We start from the raw sequence: 24703 nt of genomic DNA on the forward strand, positions 1-24703 counted from the left end.
CACAAGGCTTCAGACGAATGTAGCCCTTTTGGCATAAAACCACTTTTGAGCTTGATTTTGTAAATGTCTATATGTAGTAGCTTTCCTTGAGTATGTGTATACAGATTTATTGTTTTCCCTGCTGTAGACTAGTTACATTTTCTAACAACAAATTGTTTTTCTTCTCCATAGTATTCAATGTTTGTGTAATGTTAGAAAATGAGTGTGTGTATACTGATTTGAGAAAAGATACTTGGTCATTGACAACTGAATTGGACACTGATCAGCCACTCATGGCTCAACAATCCATGGAACATGCCTGTACCTGTAGTGGTGTGAATTGAAATGCACTATCGTTTCGATCTCGTGACTTTTTTAATCCTTACTGAAGTAAGAAATGGAAATGTGGTGCACAGAAATGCTCAACTAAAGCTTAAATGTGTTTTCCTTTTTTGTTTTCATTTCATCTAAATAGTCTGGGGTGTTGCAAAGGAAAATGTACAAAAGATGAATTCCAGGTTTTCAGGATCGGGAGGATACAAATTTAGCCTTAGATACGTGTTTGGCGTCTTCTGCAAGGACTTGACTGCAGTATACAGTATTTTTGTGTGTGTGTGTGTGTGTGTGTGTGTGTGTGTGTGTGCGCGCGCGCGTGTGCGTGCGAGAGAGAGAAAGATTGCTTTTGCTTGATACTACATGGAATTATCTGAAACCAAACCTCCAGTGCCTTAACAGTGATTCATTTCAGTATATAGAGTGAAAGAATTGTGAGCACATCAATTTCTCACACTGAACAAAGATGGTTAGTTGGTTGTCAAAATCCAACATTATCAGTTTATGACACTTGGAGACACTAGATCCTGCCCAATGTTAATCTCAGTTTATTGCAGGTGCAGCTCGGGGGCTGGGCACTCTTGATGTGTGCGTGCGTGCATGCTTGTTTGGCCATTATGTGTCTGTTAGTTTATTTTGTTAGCTTGTCGATGCAATGTCAAGTCTTATATCCGATTCCTGCTTATAACTCACAATCAAACATGGGACTGCAATTTTCAGCCAAGTACACACTGGTTTATTAAGTAATTGTTATTGTTGAGCCTAAAATAAAGATTTATTTTTAAACCGCGGTCTTATTTATTTATTTTAATACATGTGATCTGTGAAGTAGCCATTTGGTAATAACCTTAACATTATGTAACAGTTGTAGGCATATTTAGCTTAGTATCTCGAGTTAGTGTGTCCATGAGATTTCAGTGATGTGTGACACGGGCACAACGGAATAGCATTTGTATAGCTATGAAGCAAATGTGGTATATGAACGCAAAAATCGAATGATTTGGAAAGATGGAGTTAAAATACCATAGTAGTAGATTCGGCATCACGTTCACGTTCTCCCCCAACGTCGATCCTGTTGCATAATATTCTGGCCTGTTTCAGTTCTCGCGGTGTTTTGCTAATGGAAGTGTCAGGGTGTCAACAACAGTCAGGCAGTGCAGTTAGCAGTAGCACAGCCCGGAGCAGGGTTGGGGGGAGTCAAGAGGCTGTCTCAACGTCGGGTAAGTTTAGTCACATTTCGGATCATCTGCCGTAAAATATGTGATTTTGCTAAGTATATTCAGTCAGTGTTCATGAAACGTGATGTTTTCATAAGATCGTAGGTTGGTTTGTCAGCACAGCTTTCGTAAGCATTAGCGTGCTAACGTTAGCTATTAACTTGGCGGAACACACAAGGTAAGAAACGAAGCTTCGATTAGCAGCTAGCATTAGCTGAGATAGCTGTGTTGTGACTGGTAGCTACATTGTAATGTCAGCTTTGCGGGGCGTATCCGGTCATCCGTTATCGGTTATTAGTTAACATGATGTTAGCTTTCACGTTCGTTATAATGACACGGCTGTCAGGTTTCGAAAACAAAATATGTTGGCGTGGTTAGCAAAAAAGGTTATGCTAGCTTAAGGCCCATCTCTAATAAACTCAGAGCTAGCCAAATAATTGGCACTTAACCTGTCCACTGTCTGTAACCTAAGCCACCAAGCTAGCTGCATAGCCGAACGACCTCGACAGTTGATAGCCAACTAGCGCCAATGCCGTGATGACACTGTGGTGTAGGTTGCATGGTAGCTTGCTTTGGCTCTGCTGCCGCATCGTTCCCGTTAAGCGCTAGTCCCCGAGTTTACCAGACCGAGAGCAAAGCAGATGTTCCGAACAGGCCGACCCTTTTCCTGCCTGTTTACCTCCTAACCAGTTATCACTAGGACATTTTTCTACCTTTTTGGTGACCGGTGAGCAAATGCAATTAATAGTGCTAAACTGATTGTAGGTCTCAACTGGTGTGTAGCAGTCATGTTATATAGACTGATGCTGCAGGTTGATACATCAGCAAGTTAAAACACAAGCTAACCTATAACCTACAGAAATAATAGACAGTGACATTAGAGTATTTTCTGGTCAGCCAGTTGCTTCTGCGTAATTGTTATCAATGGTCTAAAGCCAGAAACATTCAGCATTCAACCCTAAGTAACTAACTTTAGCATCAGCTGTTTGAATGCCTCCATATGCATAAATGATAACCGCCAATAACAAGTTGCTCTGTTATTTGCTCTCTTTTGCAGAACATTTGTCTGAGATGGGGGATGATCGACCTTTTGTATGCACTGCCCCTGGATGCGGGCAGGTATGATATCTCAACGTGATATGTTATATGCATACCTCTATAACGGCCACTATCACTCTCTTCACATTTGACACCTTTGATCATGCAGCCCAGAAATCTGAAACAAATCATCACCTCTTTCTTATTACATGGGCTCAATGCAATTTAGCTAATAAATGCCAACCTAGTAGACAATGATCAAGCCCTACCTCGCTGTAGACCATCTGCACAGAACGCAGGTGTTATTGTTAATCTCACATCATCAGTTCTTTTGATGAATTATTTTTTAGAAACACAGACACACTGATGCTACACTTATATTCTTTACATTAATAATTTTATTTTTCTTATCTGCTGTTGTAAAAGGAAACATGAGGAAGACAAAACATCACACTGGCAGGAAGGTGTGCTGGAGACTTTTATTACTAGTCTTCCGAAAACAAAAACAAAGGGAACACCTCTTTACTCTGCTCAAAACAGTTCTGGTGCTGCTCTTAAATAACCAGTCCATTCTCTCTCATTCCACTCACATATATAGCATGAGAGCCCACCTCTCCAGTTCAAACTGGCCTATCAGGTCAGTACTCTAGAATGGAGAGTTGACAAGGTTAACAACAAATATACATTGTTTTTATTTACTTGCTCATATCAATAAGGGCTCAATTCATTTTCATCATGTTAACATTAATACTGTACATTTAGAATAAAACAAGTTATGTGTACATCATTCAGTAATTATCTTAATTATTTGTCATTTGATAACACATTTATGCAATGCTAAGTACAATTCCTTGTCTTTGTCAATTGACATTGGAACTTTAAATCAACTAAAGGAAACAAAGAAGACCGTGTGTGAGTGAATGTCTACATTTTCTAACAAAAAGGCTTAGCAAATAGTTAGAGAGGGAGTTGGTGTTGCCTCACATTTGCGTTGTTGTTGTTGTTTTGCAGAGATTCACGAATGAAGACCATCTGTCGGTCCACAAACACAAGCATGAAATGACATTAAAATTTGGTCCCGCCAGGACAGACTCTGTTATCATTGCAGGTAATGACATTACCATTTACATTAGTATGTGTTAAATGTAGCAGAACTAAAGAGTAATCAATTTAATGCTCTGAAGACCTGTATTGATATATAATGCAGTGATGTTTGTTGGGAAGGAGACAATACTGTCCTGTTGACCTCTTGGCTAATATTATATGCTCTTTTTTTTTTATTTTTTTTTTTTTTTTTTTTTTGCAGACCAGACTCCTACACCCACACGTTTCCTGAAGAACTGTGAGGAGGTTGGGCTATTTAATGAGCTAGCCAGCTCCTTTGAACAGGAGTTTTCCAAAGCACATGAAGACGACCAGAGGACAAAACACCCGGTGAGAAAAAGAATGAATGCACACATTAAATGAATGGCAAACTGTTGGTTTCCTCAAGTCATCGGATAAAAAAAATATTACCGTTTCATTATTTTAGATGATCTGAAAGGGTATATTCATATTCTGCTCTCTGCTCAGGCTGCACCTTTACAAACACCGTCAGAAGTAAAAAATGAGGATGAGGGTACTTTACAAGTGGATTCTTCCTCTCCTGGAAGTCCAGATTCCTCCTCCAGCATGTCAGACAACAGCGGTGACTCAAGGGTGAGAGGCAAGGTACAGCGCATTGCCACAATCTGTGCTTATGTATGGCTTGCCAGACTTGACTAAGACTTGCCACGTAAGCATCAGTTATTGGTTCCCTTTTTAAGCAGACAGAATGCATTATTTATGGAAAATGTATGGTACTGTTTGATTTGTAAACAGGAGATTGTGACAAAGCCTGTGCCAAGCTCTGCCCCCACTCCAACCATTGTGCGTCCAGGTTCTCTTCCCCTTCACCTGAGCAATGAAGCACTACACCCAACTCTGCCATCTCCAACATCTGTCATCACGCAAGCCCCGCCCTCCAACAGACAGCTTGGGTAAACTACAGTGTACTCCTGTTGTCTACATTTCTTGAGGCCCGGGGCGCTATTTGTAAAACATCTTAAAACTGAAGTAGTTCCTGTGAAAATGTTCATAGAAATGGTCGCTGTTGGGGAGTTGTTGGATATTAGCTTGGTGGGAAAATGACGCTCTGAATAAGTGGAAAGAGTTATTGGCTATGAGATTATTGGCTATCTTATTGTCAAAAAGTTTTAGATCTGGTTCTCGGCTGTTGTAGAAAGAAGTGGCTGGTCTTTAATGCAATGTCTACATTGGCCATTATCAGCAACCATTCATCCAATGGTCCAAAGGCACATTCTGTTTACTAACCTGATATCATTTTAAAAGGCTAACTGAGAAAACATTGGAGAACCCTTTTGCAATTATGTAAGCACATAATGTAAACTGAAAACTGCTGCCCTGGTTTAAAAAAACAATGCAACTGATCTCCGCTGGTATTCTGTCTATAATGGAGTGGAATGAGAATTTCTAAGTGACCCCAACCTTTTGACCGGTAGTGTATGTTGCAAGCTACAAATAAGGTCATGGCCATCACTGGGCTGATGGGTAGTTGATGATCTTGGTGCTACACACCTTGGCAAAATAAAATCCTTTGTGAACCTGACTTTCAATCTGTATTTTGTCAATAGGCACAGAATGAAAGAGCAGCCATTAACAAGTATCTGATTTTGTCAACAGCTCCCCAACAAGTGCGTATCCACTGGTCAGGCACCTCCCCAATGGGCAGACAATCCCTCTCCTGCCCAGTCCTGTGCAGATGACCTCAGTTATATCTGTAAGTCCTTTTCAAAACTTGGAACAAATCTATAAGAAATTATACTTTTTTTTTTTTTTTTTTTTTTTTTTTTTTTTTTTAATGATTTTTCTTTATATTTACCATATTCTGTCTGTTTCTCTCTCGCTCTTGTGTATTCGTTGTAATGTGGAGCTTGCGAGGCCAGTGAACTCTGTGCCTAACATCCCTGGGATTCCAGGACCTCCAGTTGGCGGGGCCAGCAGTGGCTCATCCTCCCCGTCTGGGTATAGTCTGCACTCTGAGACCAAGATGGTGAGATGCTTATTCATATTTGCATAATTTCGTAGCCTGCTGGCTCTGAAACACAGTGTTAATTTATAGGGGTGGGAATCTCTTGGCACCTCACAATTTGATTCTGATTCAGAGGCCAACGATTTGATTCTAAACAGATTATCGATGCAATAGTTTGCTACTCAGAGTTTGCTAATCTCTTCCTAGACAAAACAGCTAGACAAAGCATAGATTTTGACATATTTGTCACACAAGTTTTAATGAAATGTTTTGTCTACTGATGTTTTTATTTTGTAGTCATTCTATGCTTAAGCCTTAAACATGCTTGTGAAAGTCACCTTTTCTCACAGTGATCTTCCATGTCAGAGGCTCGGTCATGTTTAAAGGTGGATAATTGGCTTCTTAGAACATGAAACATGAGGTGGTCAGATGTAATGTGATAAAGTAGATGATGAACCGCCTGTATGCGTTTTGCCTAACTATTTTGTGTGTGTCTTTTGGCCATTTTTGTGTTGTTTTTTTTTTCTGCACTCTTGCCTAAACTCTAAGTTGTTATCCATTATCGCATCCTCTTTCAGTTACTCTGTTTTCAGATTGGTTTTTTAATTGATTATTAACTTATCGAGCATCGACTCGTTCTAGAGAGAATCGCGATGCATCTAAGAATCGATTATTTTTCCCACTCCCTATTAATTTATATAAACTCATTTTTTACATTTGTAAAATAACTATTTGTAAAATAGTGAGGCAAATTTCGTCACATGTAATACAGCACATCTTCTGTGTGTCTTTGTAGCGGCTGAAGGCAGCTCTAAGTCACCAGGGCCCAGGAGCACAAGATGGGTCTGGTGGGGGGGCAGGATCCATCCCTGCTGTCCCCCAGCGACAGGAACACGGCCAACAACCCACTCAAAACTCTGATGCACCATCACCTGCCCAACCACAGGTAATACACATGCTGCATAAATGCCTACAGTGTCCAGGGAACCTTTTTATTGACATGAATGTATACAATGACATCGGCACCTGAAATAATACTCCCAAAATCTGTCTCACCCCCTTAGCCTAAATAAGTATTTGGAACATACTGATCAAATATTGGAGATGGACAGCAGCGAGGCAGTTTATGCTGCAGAAGTGGTTTTGATCATTTTCACTTGATGATACTAGTCTTGAAAGTGGTTGCCTTCTCTGGTAAAGTTGCATGTTTGGATTCACCGGGGTTATTTATTGGTCTTTGTTTCAAGTGTAGTTTTCAGACACCGAAGCTTTATTTCATTTATTTTATTCATAACGGCAACTAGGGCTGCACAATGTATCGTTTATTTTTTATTTTTTTATCGGCATCGCAATATTAACTGCCGCAATAAACCCATCGCAAAAGGCTGCAACATATCGCGGAAGGCGCTCAGGGATTTTTTTTGTTAGTTAAAAGATAACATCAGTAGAAAACTGCACTTTAAAATGTAACTATCCTTCTTTTTTAGTGTTGCCTTTTCTATGCAAGTCAATGTTCAATTTGTTCAATAAAAGAATGTTGGAAATGATTTCCTTTCATTTGTTTTCAAGCAATTTGTTGTGTTGAAAAACCCGCCAAAATCTTCCTGAGCTGTGCTCCCTGCTGCCCCCGCCGGGCCACAGCACTAAAGACAATGTTGTGTTACTTCTGAATGAAAGCTCACCTTTCAGCCCCTACATGTGGCGTTTTTCCATTACATGGTAACTGTTTGACTCGGCCGCGGTGCCCCGTCCTCCTTTTTCCATTGCAGATTTAGTACAGCCTCAGAACGTCGAAGGTGTGTTGTTGTTGTTGCCACAGCCAGAAGACAAATTTAGTTTTTAAAGAAGCTGGAGGCAGCAAAAAAAAAAAAACCGCTGGCCAAACTATTTAAAAAAAAACAAAAAAAAACGGCGGGTTTGTTCACTACACCCCCGTCTGTCGCTAGCAATGATGATGCAGTGATTAGTGACTATTCTCTCCGACCAATCGGTAGTCTACAGGTTTTCACGACACCTTTTGGTATTGCCTCAGCTCGCCTGGAACCTCGACTGAGGTGGTACTAAAAAAAATAAGTACCTGTTAGCAGGTACCAGGGACTTTTTTTTTCATAATCCATCCATCCATCTTCGTCCGCTTATCCGGTGTCGGGTCGCGGGGGGAGCAGCTCCAGCAGGGGACCCCAAACTTCCCTTTCCAGAGCAACATTAACCAGCTCCGACTGGGGGATCCCGAGGCGTTCCCAGACCATGTTGGAGATATAATCCCTCCACCTAGTCCTGGGTCTTCCCCGAGGCCTCCTCCCAGCTGGACGTGCCTGGAACACCTCCCTAGGGAGGCGCCCAGGGGGCATCCTTACCAGATGCCCGAACTCACCTTTTTTTTCATAATGGAAAACCAAAAAAGGCGAATAGAGGCAAGTTGAGCAGGTACCATGTAATGGAAAAAACGCCAATAGTGTCTCTGGGTCTACTACTAGCCCATAGTACTCATTTTGTTCTTAAAACTACAAATGGCAAGGTTGCACTTATTTAAAACTTCATATGCCTGGGGCGGCCTCTAGCTCACCCAGTAAGAGCGTTCACCCCACGTTGGCCGAGTCGTGCAGCGGCCCGGGTTCGAATCTGACCTGTGGCCCTTTGCTGCGTGTCATCCCCCATCTCTCTCTTTCATGTCTATTCTCTGTCACTATAATAAAGGGAAAAAGCCCCAAAAAGTAATCTTTGTATGCCTCATTGTGTAATGCTTGTTCCTTATTGAGGAAAAGCAAACAAATCATCAACATGTGCAAAACGTAGGTCAAGGCATGTAACCTCAAAGTATTCACTGCACTGCCTCCACCCTCTCATTCCCCAGGTGTCCCCTGCTCAGCCAACAGGAGGCCGGCGGCGGCGAGCTTCAGAGATGGACCCTGACGAGAGGAGGGAGCGCTTCCTGGAGAGAAACCGGGCCGCTGCCTCCCGCTGCAGGCAAAAACGAAAGCTGTGGGTGAACTCGTTAGAGAAGAAGGCAGATGATCTTGCCAACATGAATGTGTCTTTGACGGTGAGTCTTTCCGTTTTCCCCCGTCACTCCGTGGTTGTGTCTGTAATTGGAACATGAACACAGATTGGTCGTGCTGGGAATGATTTTTGGGGTTGCTGTGTGTTTTTTTTTGTTTTTTTGTGTCGCCATCAGAATGAAGTAAGCCTACTGAGGAACGAGGTGGCTCAGCTGAAGCAGCTCCTCCTGGCCCACAAAGACTGCCCGGTCACTGTTATGCAAAAGAAGGCAGCTTTCTTAGGTAACCATGGAGCTTACCAGCCAGCTTCCCACGCTGTATCACTACTTTTGTCAGGATCCATCTATCATCGCATCCATCTAATGCATTCTTTTTACTCGCTCACCTCTCTTAAGGGTGAATGTTTCTTTCTCTGTCTCTAGCTGCAGGAGGAGAGGAAACCTCCCGGGATACTTCCAGTGAACCCACTGGCTCCCCGGCGGCAGTTATCCAGCGCGGGCCGTCCCCCCCCGCCTCGGCCTCCAGTCCAGGGGCCACCATCAACGGGCTGAGCGTCCGCGCTGCGGAGGCGGTGGCAATGTCGGTCTTGGCCGGCATGGGATCGGGCCAGCCGGGAGGGGTCGTCATGGCGATGCAGTCGGACTCAGCCCCAAGATGATGTGCTGACGCAGGTAGCCAGTATAAACTCGAGTGGCGGCCGGACTGGTGCAAAGCGTTTTGAAAAGAAGGACCCGCCCTTAAACCCCGCCCCAGACTAAGACCTTCTCGTCCCCTCACAGCCAATGATAATCACACAAAGACACGGCACAGTGCCTCCGTCAACCCTCCAGTCCCAGCAGGCTCCCTGTTAAGAGACGCTTTGTCACTCTCTGTATATAAATATGAATAACACGCCGGACGCTCACTCTGCAGGGTTTGGGGTCATTTCTTGTTCAGTCGTGACAGTTCGAAAAAGGTTTTAGATTGGAATGAAAAGTATGAATGACAACTTTTTAATGTCAAAAAGTTTATTTTATTTTTTATTTTACAAAATGCAGCTTTAGTCCAACTTCAGTCCCACACGTTGGCTGTGATACGGTTGGTTGCTTTCCAGGCTGACAGTTTTACTTGTATTTTTCATTTGTATGAAGAGATTTTTATGCCTGATACTGGTCTTCGACATAATGTTTGCTGATGCAGTGAAAGTACGGTGAGAGATTGGCTGGCTGATTTCAGGAAATGGCAGCCTGGAAAGTTTTTCTTTTATGCTCTTTTCATGTTTATGTTTTAGCCTGTCCTTTTTTAGTTCTCTGTCTGCGTTTCACTTTAGTTAATTCTCCGTAAATACACATGACGGTTTAGTCAGCCGAGTGCATAACAAACCAAATGTGTACACAGTTTACCCTGTGAGAGTGTGCCTGACTTTGTACCATCAGTTTTAACCTATTTGGAATGGATGTCATTACATTAGTTCTGTATGTATCAAACCCTTTTTGACTGCATGGAAGGCTGAAGAATACCACTGTTGGTTTGTGCTTCATCATAATATCACTGTTTATTGATCTGCTTTTCTTCTGTTTTAAAACATCAAATTACTGATGCAAAAACTGTCCTTGTTATGGAAGGATTCCATCCTCAGTCCTAATGTAACACTCTTGAAATAGTTAGCTTTGGAAGACCTTTTAAATGATAATCAAATATAATAGATTTTAAATCATTTACCCTGGCATTTCAGTTGAGGAAAAGAGAGCAGTGCAATATATTTTTCTATTGAATATCAATGTTCTTGCATTTATTTGTCGTGTGTAGCCCAGCCACTGAGAGGGGTTTGGTCCATTTCGGTTGAAAGCTAAAGTTATGAGGTGAGTGAGAGAAAATGTGAAGATGAGTATTCTTGAATGAATGTTGATTAGTGCACATCTGTAAAGAATTACAGATGTTCTAGTCTTGGGTGCTTTCCTACATTTGAAAAGCTGTCTTGTATTGTGAAGTCAACTTCACTAGTTGTGCAAGGTGCTTCAGATTATTTTATACCGCAGTGTACTTCCACAGCTATCATGTTTATTTCCCTTGTCACTTTTTTTTTTTTTTTTTATAAATAACATGTCATTGTTTTAACATGTTTTTTTTTTTTTCTGTGGGCATGTCAGGCTTTTTTTTTTCCTCCATCATATGATTAGTTTGTCCCTTTTTTTTATTTTTGTTAAAGAGCTTAGATGTTTTTATGCGTTTAACACAGGTTGAACCACATGAAACAAAATGTCTGACATCTGTATGGGGAGAGTTTGTCAAATACTCAGGCTTTAGGATGGGAAAAATACTTGTGTATAGTCTCAACTAATGAATAAGTTGTCTCGGGCAAATAATAAAATAAATTAATGAAAAAGAAGTGCTCATCAGCATGTTTATCCCCAGTTTGCGCCTCTCACGTATTTTCCGCTTTTCCAAAAAAATAAAATAACTAGAGGGTTGTTTAACAACATGTACCACTGTTCTAAATCCAAAATCCTTGAAGCTGCTTAAATTAATTTCTTTTCATACAAAAAAATATATCATTTGACTACTTACTTAACTACAACTACTACACCCTGTAACGCCCTGCAGTGCCCTGCTACGCCATGAACTACTACAACTACTATTTCTAGTCATAGTTCCGTTATCTTTATCGTGACTATTATTGCCACACCCCCAACCGGGCACCGTCACACACCGCCTACCAAGAGCCTGGGTCTGTCCAAGGCTTCTCCCCTGGGGACTTTTTTTTTTTTTTTTTTTTTTTTTTTTTTTTAAAGGACCCGGGGCGTCGGACTGGGGGGAAAAAGGGGACTGAGTACCCAGGGCCCTCATGCGAGGAGGGCCCAAAAAGATGCTAGAATGAATAGCTGTGGACGCGGGTAGGGGCCCATAGAAAATGGCTTTCTACAGGGCCCAGAATTTTGTGCTACGCCCCTGACGAGGACCCACGAGATCTCGCAAATTCACGTTGAATAGAACCACAAAACCAACAACTGTTAGTTTCCATCAAGAGGAGTAGAGGGGAAACAGCTCTGTCTTGTGTTTTCAAGGTGTAGTGCAGGGAAATATGATCCACCGTGAGCACGGTGTATTTTATTTTGAAAATGAACGGGATGTTTTATTTGGTTTCTGTGCTCGACTTCCTGTCCCGCACAATCTGAATCGTGCTGAATTGCTGCGGAGATCTCCGGCGTCCGGCAAAAATAGAAGCTCTGCGTCCGTTCTGCAGTCAGTGGAAATACACACATTGACTTTAATGGAAACCTATGACTCCGCTGCTGTTCCGAAACCGTTCCGCAACCGGTGGAAATAGGCTTGCTCTTGGGGGGAATTACTGGAATTGTTGGGTCTTTGTAAATTATAGAGTGTGGTCTAGACCACACTCTGTCTGTAAAGTGTCTTGAGATAACTCTTGTTATGATTTGATACTATAAATAGAATTGAATTGCATTACTACTACTTACTTAACCTGATTAAGTAAGTAGTTTTCTAGTGAAGACATTCAATCTTGCAAACCGTTTATATGACATTTTTTTTGAATGTGCGATTCAACACAATCTTTCTGTTGTGTGACTGTGGAATTTCTTTGAATTTCCATGAATTTAATTTCACTTCCTGTCATTCAAATTCAACTTCCTGTGGGGCGGAGTCAATTCTATTCCAATTCATGAATTGAATGAAGGTCAATTCTGAATTTTGCACAAGCCCTATATATATATATATATATATATATATATATACAGTGGAAAAGTAACTACATTTACATACTGTGAATCGTTTTTGAATCAAATCGATATTGAATCGTGAGCCTAAAAATCGGAATCGAATCGTGACATTTTCTGAATCGAACACCCCTAATAAATATATATTTATTATAGGCTGTTTTTATCCAATAATATTTATTAACTGCCCCCTGATTTCCTGTCATTTTACAAAAGTGCCCCCTGGCAAAGCAAGTTGAGTATCCCTAATGGTTTGTATAATCAAACTTTTTCATTTTATTTCAAGTTGTAGGCTACAAATTTAGCGCTGCCATTTCTGGCTGCCATCTTTGTTTTGGTTGGGCAACAGTAGACCTACCGTTAAATATATTATTTTGTCTTTTATTGTGCAGCAGACTAAATCTTTATAATCCAGGTGGTTACAATTAAGTTTTTTTATTTTTTTATTGTGAAAATACATCGAGAACAGCAGTGAGGGTTGTTAAAGGACTTTTAGGGATTTGTCAACGCTCAGGTTAGGGGAATTGTCAACGTTATAGCTCTGTGATTCCCGTCGTAGACTGGGGCTAGTTCCCACCTGAGGGGGGGAGGCAGGTGAGATAGCTCTCAGGAATGCAGCTGTAAAGACACAACAGCAGAGGGAGCAGAGAGTCTGCTTTTTATCCGCCGTCCTGTCATGTGACTGACTCCTCTGGCGAGTTGTTCATCTCCACAGTCATGGCGGTGTCGGGGAGTCGCGAAGATGGAGTAAACACCACCACTTGATTTTGTGTTCTTAGCTTCATGCTGAACTGTAGGCTACTGCCGTCAACCGAGATATCGCAAACATCCCGCAAGCTGTGGTGCTTCCAACGATGGCCGACCGCCGCGTCGATCTGTCGGCTCTGCCTAAAGAGGTCAGGGACCAGCTGGCGGAGTTGGATCTGGAGCTATCCGAAGGTAAGGTCTCCATACAGTGCGTTTAATAGTTCGAGCTGCGGCGCTGAGCAATGCAAAACGGTGGATCTTGAGCATGTTGACATGAAATCCTCCGCAAACAGTCGCTCTGTGACAGCTGGGTGAGTCTCGGTGCTGCTGCAGTGGATCCGGACACGACTACAACAAATCATAAAAAAAAAAAAAATGTAAAACCCACTGACCTCCTTTTTTAAGCTGTCATTTCTCCATCAACTATCCTTGTTGCTTTTATTGTACATTGACGCATTTATTTGCGTAATTTGCGAACCACGTAATGAACAAATATGTGTTTGTTAGTAATCTGGCATGTTAAGTCTTTTTTTTTTTTTTTTTTTTTTTTTTCCCTCCATGTTCTTATTTTGATTCACATTATCTGCCTGCATATACATAGCTCATCATAGCTATTTAAGCATATAGCCTACACTCCTGTCGAGGAAAATGGGTCAAGTTTGTCATCCCAGGGCCTGTGTGTGTGTGTTTGTGTGTGTTTGTGTGTGTTTGTGTGCAGCCTCAGACATCAGTGGACACTAAATGATGCTTTGGCCCCTCCATTACTCCGCTGCTCTCAGAGCCTGAACCCTGAAACTGCAGCAGATATAGCACGGTTATTTGTTTTATACGAATTACTGTGGGAAATGTGAATATGGCTGTTGTGCAAGTCTCCTCCTCACACTGTGAATCACATTGCAGCAGCTTGCTTATTGCTGTGCAGCTCTCAGGTGCCCGGGGGTTGGATGAGTAATGTTATGTTTCACTTGGCGAGCCAAGCAGGGGGCGGGGGTGCATGGGCCACTAATAATGCCTCAGTCTCCTTTTGCACCACAGACACACACAGATACCTGGCACTGTCCTGCCCATGTAGAAGAACAGGTGAAACTAAACATCACATGAGCAAACCCAGGTGGAAACAGCCATCATTACTGTGCACTTGTTCAGCCTATTTTATTCATTTTAGTTGTAGCAACTAATAGTAGTAGTAACAGAGCCAGTTTCTGGAATAGTTTTCTCTCATTCATGAAAAGGCAACAAATCTTCCAGGACATGCGTTTAAAGATTTGAATAGACAAAGTGTTTCCCGCACAACTGGCTGTGGATCTCAGTGATTGTTCCACTTGTCACTTTGTCCACTTCAGTATCTTACAGTACAACCAAGCTCAGGCCTCTAATGTAAACTACAATATGTAAACGCTTGTTGTTAAACGAAGCAATACGCTACCTATTGTTTGAATGTATCAGTTTACTTTGACTGCATGTCATTCATTATGCAGAGTGGGGCCATGCTATGCTTGGACATGAGCTACTGCAGAGTTGAGCGTGTGTTGTGGTTATTAATAGACACCAATTAACTGTGTGATAATGAGGCTGGATAATGGAGGAGGGAATGTTCACCCTGTGTGCAACTCACTTGACATGGGTGAAAGGCAGTGGATGATGGGAAATCACTGTGTAATCAAGTGTACAATATGGAATTCAGTAATTGTAGATTAATAACAATATTTACCCTACGCATTACTCAGTTATTTGTCAGGGATGTAAGGCAGTTACAGTAACCAATTAATTTACATCATGTGGATTATTGTTTGAGCACTGTGGTATTATTGCAAAAGCCCTTGTTTTGTGAGGTTTAACGTCATTTTAAAAAACGAGTTTATTGTAAACGCCATAGAGTGCAAATAATGAGCTTTTGAATGGGAAATGGTGAGTTTTTGAATCAAGTCTGTAGTGAAAATATATTATAACAGACATGGTCAGAATAATTTAAACAGTCTAGAGCCAATTTAGTATATGTAATAAAACGAGTAGATACAGACAGTTGAAGATTTTTTTGGGGGGCTTTTCCGCCTTTTAATGGACAGGACAGGTGAGAAAGGGAAGACATGCAGGAAATTGTCACAGGTCGGAGTCGAACCCTGGACCTCTGCTTCGAGGCATAAGCCTCTCAGTATATGTGCGCCTGCTCTACCCACTGAGCCAACCCGGCCGCCACTTGAAGATTTAAGAGTGAAAACTAATTTCAGTTTTATCTTTTATTCACTTAAAACTAAACTAAAACACACAAGTTTATAACTGGATATTAGAGCTGCAACTTAGCAATAATTATTTCTGAAGAAAATAGTCAAAAATGTCCATGCTGTCCTGATCAGAAAATTGGACTAAGTGTATCAACACTACTGGTTATTTTTGCTAAGTAAGAGTAAATGAGAAATCGGTCATCTAATCCAAGTCAGGTTTCAAAGTAATTCCCTTCATATGTTTTATCAGGTCTCAAGGTAATACAGTTGACTCGAGTCAGGATTGAGTTCAAGTCTCTTTATAGTCTTCAGTGTTTCTGCTGTTTAACAGCTTGGAGACAGCTGCTGCTTTGCTCTGGTCAGATGGTCTCACTGGAGCAGCGGCAGTCTATTGACTGAACAATCAGACATGAGGACAGTCAGAGTCACCTGTGACGGTTTTAGTGTTTTTGAGTCTAAACTGTGAGTATTAAGGTGACACCCCTGGAGTGACTGAACCTCTCCTGGGGAACTCGGCTTCTGAGGACAACGGCTCCATCCTTTGTAACTTTAGATCACAGACGACTTTTTTTACTAATAAAAAAAGGCCCGGTGGTATCCAGATGCCCCGCTCCTGTATCCACGTCTTCTAGCCTAATGATGTGTGTTCCCCGTCTGCTCAGCGCGGACGGGACAAGGCGAGCAGCATCTGGCTGCCCAATGAGTTTGAAACCTTCTCATGGATATCTTTTACATGGCAACAATCACCCCATTGTTGTCCGGATACATGGGATGCATCAGCATTTTTTTTTCCAGAGCTGTGTGTGTGTGTGTGTGTGTGTGTGTGTGTCTGTCTGTCTGTCTGTCTGTCTGTCTGTCTGTCTGTCTGTCTGTCTGTGCAAGTGTGTGTATTTGTCCGTCTGTCTGTGCAAGTGTGTGTGTGCAAGTGTGTGTATGTGAGAGATAGAGAGAGAAAGAGCAACTCCACCTACTACTAACCTCCCTGACTGTAAGGGCACTAAGAAAGCCATTGAGGGGATCAAAGACTTGGTGATTGAGCTGGACTGGAATTTAGAGCACTGAACCACAACAGTTTAAGCTGCTCAGCTTGGGAGCGTGTCGGCATCGTAGTGTCTGCAGCTCCTGTGTTTACATTGAGTGTGTGGCAATGACCAGAGGTGATTTTTCTATACAGATGCTGTTCACAGAAAACGACAGGCAGTGTATGGTATCGATCATGTGTGTGTCACACAGTAGAAAACTGTCAAGTACTGAAAGTTGGCAATAAATGTCAGATTCATTTAGTCTTGTTTTATTCTTTCATCTAGTCTGATATGTACTGATTTGTATTATCATTTTTCCAGATGTGGACTGTATTTAACATTTGAGAAGTTTGGCTTCTTTTGTTAAATGAAAAAAAACATTTTGTATATATTCTTAAGTAGGGTTTCTCCAAGATTAAGACTGCGTTCCGACCGATTTGAGCACAAAGCCCTCTCATTCATTTCAATGGAGCTAGTACGTCAGTGCAGCAATGCTACATACTGATGTTTAGCAGGTATTATGTTTACCATGTTCATCTTGGTTTAGCGTGTTAGCATGCTAACATTTGCTAATTATCAGGTACAGCTGAGGCCGATGGGAATGTCATTATCATTAGTATTGGACACATCTACATTTTGCCCTGATGGTGGCGCTAGAGAGCAACTCAGAGTATCAGCCACGTTATTGAAATTCATTTTGAGGGGAACATGAACGTCTGCACCAAATGTCACGGCAATCCATCCAACAGTAGTCGACAGACCAACAGGCCGTCACTGCTGTCCCTAGAGCCGCTAGCATGGCTAAAACCATATTGGTGTCGAAACTCGGATGTCGTATTGACACCAGTATCGATACATTTCAAATGTTACACAGCCCTACTCATAACCTATGATTCATGCCATCTGCACAGTCCCTGTCAATGACTATAAATGTATCGCATGTTCAGTAAAGTCAACAGCTCTGCACAGATTGCACAGCTAGCCTACATGTGGTCATTTTCTGTACTCCTTAATTTGATTGCTGTCTCGCTCTCTGCTGTAACTGCCCGGGCTGATAAGTGGATGTGTGGCTATTCTGCAGCCTGTCTGCTTCTGCTGCTGCTGTGGAGAGCCAGGTTGTCCATACTAAAAGAGAGTGAGGGAAATGAGAGATTACGGTCCTGCCTGCATCTCTCAATCTAAGTCAGAGCATCAGGGGGCAACACGCCTGGCTCATTTAGCCTGTGAGTCACTCTGGGCCAGGACTGCTGCTGGGGATCTCTCTCTCTCTCTCTCTCCCACCCACCTGACACCACCACTGCCTTCTCTCTATCTGTCAGGCTGCCGTTATTCAACACTTTACTTATTAACAAGTCCATGGAAAAAAAACAACAATGCATTAGTCAGACTTTCAATACATTTCAGCTTTACAACCTCGTCTGTGGCATCCAGCCTCAAGCCCATTTGTTCAGATGTTCATTTTTTTAAATGGTTCACAAATATATTGTTTTTTTTATTTATTTCCTAAAACGGCAGGGCTCTGACATTTCTGGCAAACGTTTTTCCAAGAGGAGTAAGTACTGCAGCTGTGGATTAATATACAGTTAGTGCACTAGTGAGTATTTATGGAAGCTGGGCAATGTATGTGGGATCTAAAGCTGAAACAATTAGTCGATTGACAGAAAATAAATCAGAAACTAATTTGATACATTTGTGGTCATTTAGCAAAAATACCAAACATTTGCCATGTGAGGATCTGATGTGTACTACAGTGCCTATAACAAAGGAACATGTCACCCAGTAAAAAGATTTGGCCCACTGATGCGTTTCTGAAAGTTTTTAACAGTGGGGGTCTATGGCACAGAGGAATGAACTGGATACACAGACATACTGGATACTTGTTAGTAGGATCAGTTCATTGCTGGTTTTCATCTTTTCAAGGAATTCTTTGGCAATAAAAAAAGAACTATCACCAAATGTATCCTTAAGGGCTGATGGCCTCTGGAAAATACTGGCTGTGTGTACCATGCTTACGTAAGCAGTTATTCATGCATGTGTTTGCACGCAACATTGACAGGGACAGGAAGCAAAGCATGCTGATTTAGCCTGTCTATTTAGAAGCTCATTAACTGTTGCAGAGGAGCTGATCTCTAGTCAGTGCTTCAGGCCACAGACTTGGTTTTACACCACAAAAAGAGGGACTCTTCTGTAGGGCTGGTTATCGTTCAAAAATGTATGATACTGGTACCCTGACTTCAATACCGGTTCCTGAACGATTTTATAAAAGAAATAAAAAAAAAGAAATAACATTACGGTACAAATTGTTTTTATTTATTTTTCATCGCCATAACACCTATGTGACGCACACTGTAGTCAAGCCTCTCAAAATACAACAACACACAGACGTGAGCCCCGTCTCTGTGCGTAACGTAGAGTTTTTCCTGCATGCCTCAACAACGTGTAGACAGCCAATCCCCAGCATAATTAGATCTTGGTAGAAGCATGCTGCATGCTTATTGGCTCACTGACGCTGATGAGATTTACTTCTCAGGTATTGAAATTTGGTGATACTCAATACAACGGAGGCAATTAGGTTGGTGCCGAAAAGTATCGAAGTTCGATACCCAGCCCTACTCCTCTGCCACCCATGTCACACAGAAACAATTATTTTTGGATATGAATTTGTAGTATTATATAACACCATGTGTGTCTAATTTCACCGTGCACAAACAAACACTGGGGATGCATTGAAGCCTTGTATACAAAAAAGACTAAATAATTTAGATGAGACTCAAGCGCACACCTCCGCACAGACACGCACTGTCAGCTGGGTAGCTGAACCACCTCACCTCCTAGTCAACAGTGACCTGCATGTGGGCTCTCAACCTCTTCTTGCTTTAAAGCTGTGCTTTACTAAACCTTCTGGTATTCGAATCAACCTTCCTCTGATCTATTTGTTCTCTTACATCTACAGCTTGTAGCTAAAAGGATGGAAAGAAATGACAGTGCAGCAATAAGTAGTGGTCAGGTCACTGTGCTGTTCACTGAATTATTTATTATAAAAAAAAAAGTGGAAGTAGCTGCAGCCAGACTGCCTGTAGCATGTGCTCCTGACTCTGCAACAGTGAGTCCTCTGCCATTTCGTCAAAGTTTCTATCTTACATGTTTACAGACCGCGCTCACTTGTCGGTGAGTTGTGAGTGCTAAGTTCAAGTTCAAGTTCCTAACAAGTTGTCAGTGCGTTAATATTTCAATAAGTCATATAATTGGGCTGACATAATTAGTTGATTGACAAAAAATACATTGGCTATTAACTATTTTGATCACAATTACAAAATGTTCATCAAATGAAAATGTCAAACAATTGAGGATGTGCTTTTTTTTTTGTTTTGTATCATAATTTGAATAATTTGGGGTTTTAGATTGCTGGCAGATTTGTCAGTGATAATTATATAATTGTTTGTTGCAGCCCTAATCAAAAGTTCCTGCAGCCCAAGGTGACATCTTCATATTTTTTTTTTGTCTGATCAACAGTTACAAACCCAAATATATTCAGATAACAATGAGAAAAGAAGTGAATTCTCACATACGAGAAGCTGAAACCAGTGAATGTTTAGCATTGTTGCTTGATAAACAACTTCAATGATTTGTTGTTGACTAATTATCTGTAAATTGACTGACATTCCTTTTGTAAATGTAATTTTCTTTTCTTAGTTGCTTCCTATTGCATTCCATGTGACCGCCCTCATCGTATGGTGCTGTCCTGTATCATCACCATGGTTTTACATCTCATGTTCCCTCATGCAGCACCACATGGGTCTGGTTTCTATGGATACGGACCATGTGGTGCCCCCATGCCCTGCCCCCAACCCCCCCGCGTACACAAACACTTTCACTTTGTAAATTGTCCATAAAGCCTTTCCAGATTAGAACAGCCATATGTTTGAGCTGCACATACAATTGAATGCTGCTAAGCTGTTAAAACCATTAAAGAGGAAACATGGGGTCTCTGCCACTCTGTCAAAACTTGTCGACAAGCTGTTCAAAGGCTGCTCCAAATGTGGTGGAGAAATGTAGCTTGTTTCTTGCTTGAATTTGGAGGAAAGTACAAACGTACAAGCTGTGTGTGTCCTTTGCAGACCTCAGTATCCCATAAAGCATAGCATGCAGGTCGAGGCGTCCAGGCAATCCTCATCAACTCATAAAGTCAGAAAATATGTGACCATGTTGTATTTTCCAGGTATCTCAGCTCAGATAGTCATTAATTTAACTAATAAAAGCCACTGAAGGTGTCCATCCTGGTAATAAACTGGGACATCCTGTGATTTATGTGATTTTATGAGTTGATGAGGGGGACCTCACCAACATTTTATGTTGTTTTTCTACTTACTGTAAAAGCTTTACATTCATTTGTGTAAATGCCTTTTCATCCACCTATTGCTCCTGATGCCGTTAGTGGTTTTGAGGAGGAGGGATTTTCTTTTATAATATTATTTTTTTTTTTTAAATAGTTCCTTTCTTGTCGTTCTAGAGTGGTTGGGCAGGAACCGTTGCTATTGTGGGCCTGTAAAGCACACTGAGACATTGTAGGTGGAAGTGGGCTATTCAAATACAAAAAGTTGACTTGGCTGCACAATCTTGGATCACCTTATATTAAGTGACAGACAGAGGCAACGAATAAGTCTCTTGAACTTTACAGCCAGCATTTTACACCTTTTTCTCCATCACTTATTTGATAGTAATGAAAAAAAAAGTAATAAATACCACAGAATGTTTCTGTGCTTCAGAGACATCCATATCACTTGGTTTACATATTATACCACAAGAAAATATGCTCTTGTAGGTGTCATGTTGCCAATTAACAGCTTTGCCACTAAGTGTGTGTGTGTGTGTGTGTGTGTGTGTGTGTGTGTGTGTGTGTGTGTGTGTGTGTGGTGTAATAGGTGTGTCAGCTACGCCCTCCTCTTTCATTTTGTCTGCTGTGCACAGAGAAGAAAAAAACAAAAGAGGGAAGGGAGGCACTGCCTGAGTCACTTCTTTTCAGTTAACTGGATGCACTTTTTTGCTCTTATGCTTTGTAACCCCTGTCATTACTTCTACTGGTCCTGAAGGTGTGTGTGTGTGTGTGTGTGTGTGTGTGTGTGTGTGTGTGTGTGTGTGTGTGTGTGTGTGTGTGTGTGTCTGTGTCTGTGTGTCATCACTCCCTGTTTTGAGTTGAGTTTAACGAGTGTGCGGAGTGAAACATGAATCACTCGGTTACCTGAGTTGGGCACACCCTGCTTGCTACTCCAGAAGGAGAGAATCACTTGAGACCTGCAGGGAGAAATTGTGTTAGGTGTGTGTGTTAGGGCTTCAGGCTTTTCTAAAGCTCTTCTTTCACTCACCAATGCCTGTAATACCAGTTTTATTGCCTGAGTCAATATATGTACATGTATATCTTCTCCTTATGAACTATAATGCATGGTGAAATAATAATAACATTACATTCAACTTTATTGTTGAGTTAGGGCACTAAAACAATGAAATGCAGTTTAGCACCTAACCAGAAGTTCAATAAACAGTAGTATTATACATAATGTCTTGTAATATACATAATAAGTAATATAGACAGTAAGGGGTGGATATGAATGTGTTGGATATATATACTATATATAATATACAGTATTAGCAGTAAATAAACAGTATTGACAGTGTGTAATGAATACGTTAAGATATATACGGTATAAACAGCAGAGCATGTGCAGCAGTATAAGTAGGCAGTGTAAGTATTAAGTATAAAATATAAAGTGCAGATTGTACTGTAAGTACAAGTTATGCTAATTATAGACATTATATACAGAATAAACAGCTGGAAGAAATTATATGAATATGGTGCATATACTGTCTTAGTAAAATTGTTCAGTGGTTGGGGGTAGGTATGTGTTGGTCAGGGCTGGAAGAAAAAGTTCTGTCACTGAGGAAGATGTGTGTTGGGGTGTCCTGAGGGCTGGTCCAAGGGGTGTTGAGTTGAGGGCAGCCCTCCACGAACAACACTCAGCCCTTCCGCTGATTTTGTCCAGTGGCCACTCGTGGTATTGCAGCGAAAAATCCCTCTGCGCGCCAGAGATGATTTTCCCCATAGGCCACCATTGTAAAAGAGATGTCTGTAAAACCGCTGCCAGGACACCTCCAACTGCAAACAAGGTCGGTTATAACCATTTCTATTCTGAATTTTTAATCCATGGACTTTTTATATTTGAAAAACTCCCCTCAAGCTGACAAAGGCAATTTAAAAACCTGTGACGTCACCACAATGTGAAGTACTGCGCATAGTCAGTGGTCACACATCATGGTAAACAAGTAAACCCGGAGGCTTAGAAACTTTTCTGGCGAATGTGCCACTGAGCAACTCTCATAGGAATGAACGGTGCTCTGCCATAATGTTGCATCGAGGTCTAATAATACATGGCTAAGGGGAAGAAGCTGCTCCGAGGCTGCTGGTCCTGGAACAGAGAGTCCTGTAGCACCAGCCAGAGGGCAGGAGGGCAAACAGTGTGTTGCTGGGCTAAGAGGGTGTCCCTGGCGATGCTGCACGCAAAATTACAAATCCCACTATGGCCACACCGAGACCCGCCCTACGAAGCAGCTCGATTGGTTGGGGTTAGGCATTTCACCTCGAGTGGTTAAGGTTAGGGTTAGGGGATTGGTCCATGGACACCTGGCCAATAGTAGTGTGTGAATGCTATTGAAGGGCGGGTCTTGGCGTGGCCATAGTGGGGAAAAACAGTATTGCACGCTGTTCGCAGACACGGCTTGACCTGGACAGCCTAGATGGCAGGAGGTGGAGAATCGGTGATGCGTTGATCAGTTTTCACCACCCTCTGCAGTGCTTTCTGGTCCGAGACGGTGCAGCTGCCGTCCCAATTACTTTGATGCAGTTGGTGGGGATGTTCTCGGTGGTGCAGCGGTAGAAGTTTACCATATCTGAGGAGACAGGTGGACCTTCTTCAGTATCCTCAGAAAGAGAAAAGAGACGTAGAAGAAGAGACACTGGTGAGCCTTCTTACCCCTCAGTCACATTAGCTTCATTTCAATGGGAGTGGCCTTTTGCCATTGACAAGTGACGCCTGCCGCTGCCACGAGCAAGGCGGGGCCAAAATAGACAAGAAATCTATTTTATGCAAATGCTGAGCGATGCGACAAAGTGACAATCGGAGTGAAGGCAGCGTGAGGGCAGCGTGACGTATGTACGTTGCTTGAGATACAGCTCGAGTTGAAGAAATTCATTCAAGATTGCGGAAAACGCTTCAGGACATCATATTTCTGTATATATCTGATGTGTTTGGCATTTTATCTCATATTTTGTTACCCCTATCGATAAATAAATATTTTAAATCCAAAAACATCATTCTTGTGACTTGACAATATACCTCTGAAGTGACTTGTAAGACCTCTTGCAGATATAAGCAATAGCATGCTACTGCTACTGGGACATGCTTGAAGGTAGCACCAGAGAATTTCTGTTTACTTTTGCCAAGCAACCAAGAGTAGGCAAAGGAGAAAAAAATCTCTCTGGGTTGTTTGCATTTCTTTCAACCAATCACAATCGTCTTGGGCAGCGCTGAGTTCCGGATGCAGCGATGGCGGCTCTTCAAAATGGTCTCGGGAAGGAATTTGTTTTAGTTGAACATTTGCGGGCGCCCAGATAGCTCAGTTGGTATAGCACGTACCCATACTCGACGCAGCGGACCCGGGTTTGACTCTGACCTGCGGCCCTTTACTGCATTTCATTCCCCCTCTCTCTACCCTTTCATGTCTTCGTCTGTCCTCTCAAAAATAAAGGCCAAAAAATAATCTTTAGTTGAACATTTGCACCCCGCTAAAGAAAGCGGCACATAAAATATTAAATGAAGTTAACTGTTCATACGATACAGTAACGTGAACTATTTAAATTAGCTGGATACAAGGTTAAACGTAATTTGCTCTTACCAGTGTATCGCTGTGTGTACTTCGTCCACATTAATCCCGCCAAAACGGTTACATATATAATGACATATTCTTTGTACATCTTTACAATCATGCATCGAAAGAACCAAGCAGACCCGCCTATTGAATGTTTCACACAGCCTAAACATTAGAGCTTGAATGAAGAGCTGGAACAAAAGTGTGACATAAGATGATTTTTCCAACTTTAAAAGCTACCTAAAGGGAAATAAGAGTAAAATGGTGAATGCTTAGGGCATTAATAAGGATTATTTTTTGAATGTGGTCTATGCTATCACCCTAAAAGTCAATCACACATTAACCTGCGTGTTCTTGTTAACACGCTTGGAGTCCCGTTTCGACATGCACAGTGAACGGTTGGCTCCTCCCCTGAGATTTTTGCCCGTTCACAAGCACAC

At 41.8% G+C, this 24703-nt stretch overlaps 2 protein-coding genes across 5 annotated transcripts in view; both read left to right on the plus strand.

Moving 5' to 3' along the window:
• The first annotated feature begins 1282 nt into the window (after positions 1-1282).
• On the plus strand, positions 1283-10995 carry atf7b (activating transcription factor 7b). 4 transcript variants are annotated; one of them, XM_028575461.1, is made up of 13 exons: positions 1283-1532; positions 2587-2648; positions 3166-3204; positions 3579-3675; positions 3874-4001; positions 4140-4265; positions 4428-4585; positions 5289-5385; positions 5539-5658; positions 6434-6583; positions 8492-8680; positions 8813-8918; positions 9059-10995. In XM_028575461.1, the coding sequence occupies exons 1-13, from the start codon at positions 1433-1435 to the stop codon at positions 9292-9294; spliced, it is 1608 nt and encodes a 535-aa protein (XP_028431262.1). In that variant the 5' UTR covers positions 1283-1432; the 3' UTR covers positions 9295-10995. The 4 variants fall into 4 exon arrangements, with proteins under 4 accessions (XP_028431262.1, XP_028431261.1, XP_028431264.1 ...); XM_028575460.1 differs by having other exon boundaries at positions 1284-1532; positions 4140-4277; XM_028575463.1 differs by having other exon boundaries at positions 1286-1532; positions 4140-4277; positions 9032-9148.
• A 1900-nt stretch (positions 10996-12895) lies between these two features.
• dip2bb (disco-interacting protein 2 homolog Bb) overlaps positions 12896-24703 on the plus strand; it is a 40869-nt gene continuing 29061 nt past the window's right edge. Inside the window, exon 1 of the mRNA XM_028576409.1 lies at positions 12896-13291. Within this exon, the coding sequence (XP_028432210.1) occupies positions 13207-13291 (85 nt within the window). The 5' untranslated portion in view covers positions 12896-13206. The remainder of the gene's footprint in view (positions 13292-24703) is intronic.

The sequence above is a fragment of the Perca flavescens genome, chromosome 4 (assembly GCF_004354835.1).
Source record: "Perca flavescens isolate YP-PL-M2 chromosome 4, PFLA_1.0, whole genome shotgun sequence".
In the NCBI taxonomy this organism is placed as follows: Eukaryota; Metazoa; Chordata; class Actinopteri; order Perciformes; family Percidae; genus Perca; species Perca flavescens.

What these genes read in the sequence shown, in the direction of transcription:
- atf7b (XM_028575460.1), top strand. Translation starts at nt 1,433, where the DNA reads ATGGAAGTGTCAGGGTGTCAACAACAGTCAGGCAGTGCAGTTAGCAGT. An exon ending in AGTTCAAACTGGCCTATCAG is followed by an intron (nt 3,205 to 3,578) that starts GTCAGTACTCTA and finishes GTTGTTTTGCAG; the next exon opens with AGATTCACGAATGAAGACCA. An exon ending in ACCAGAGGACAAAACACCCG is followed by an intron (nt 4,002 to 4,139) that starts GTGAGAAAAAGA and finishes CTCTCTGCTCAG; the next exon opens with GCTGCACCTTTACAAACACC.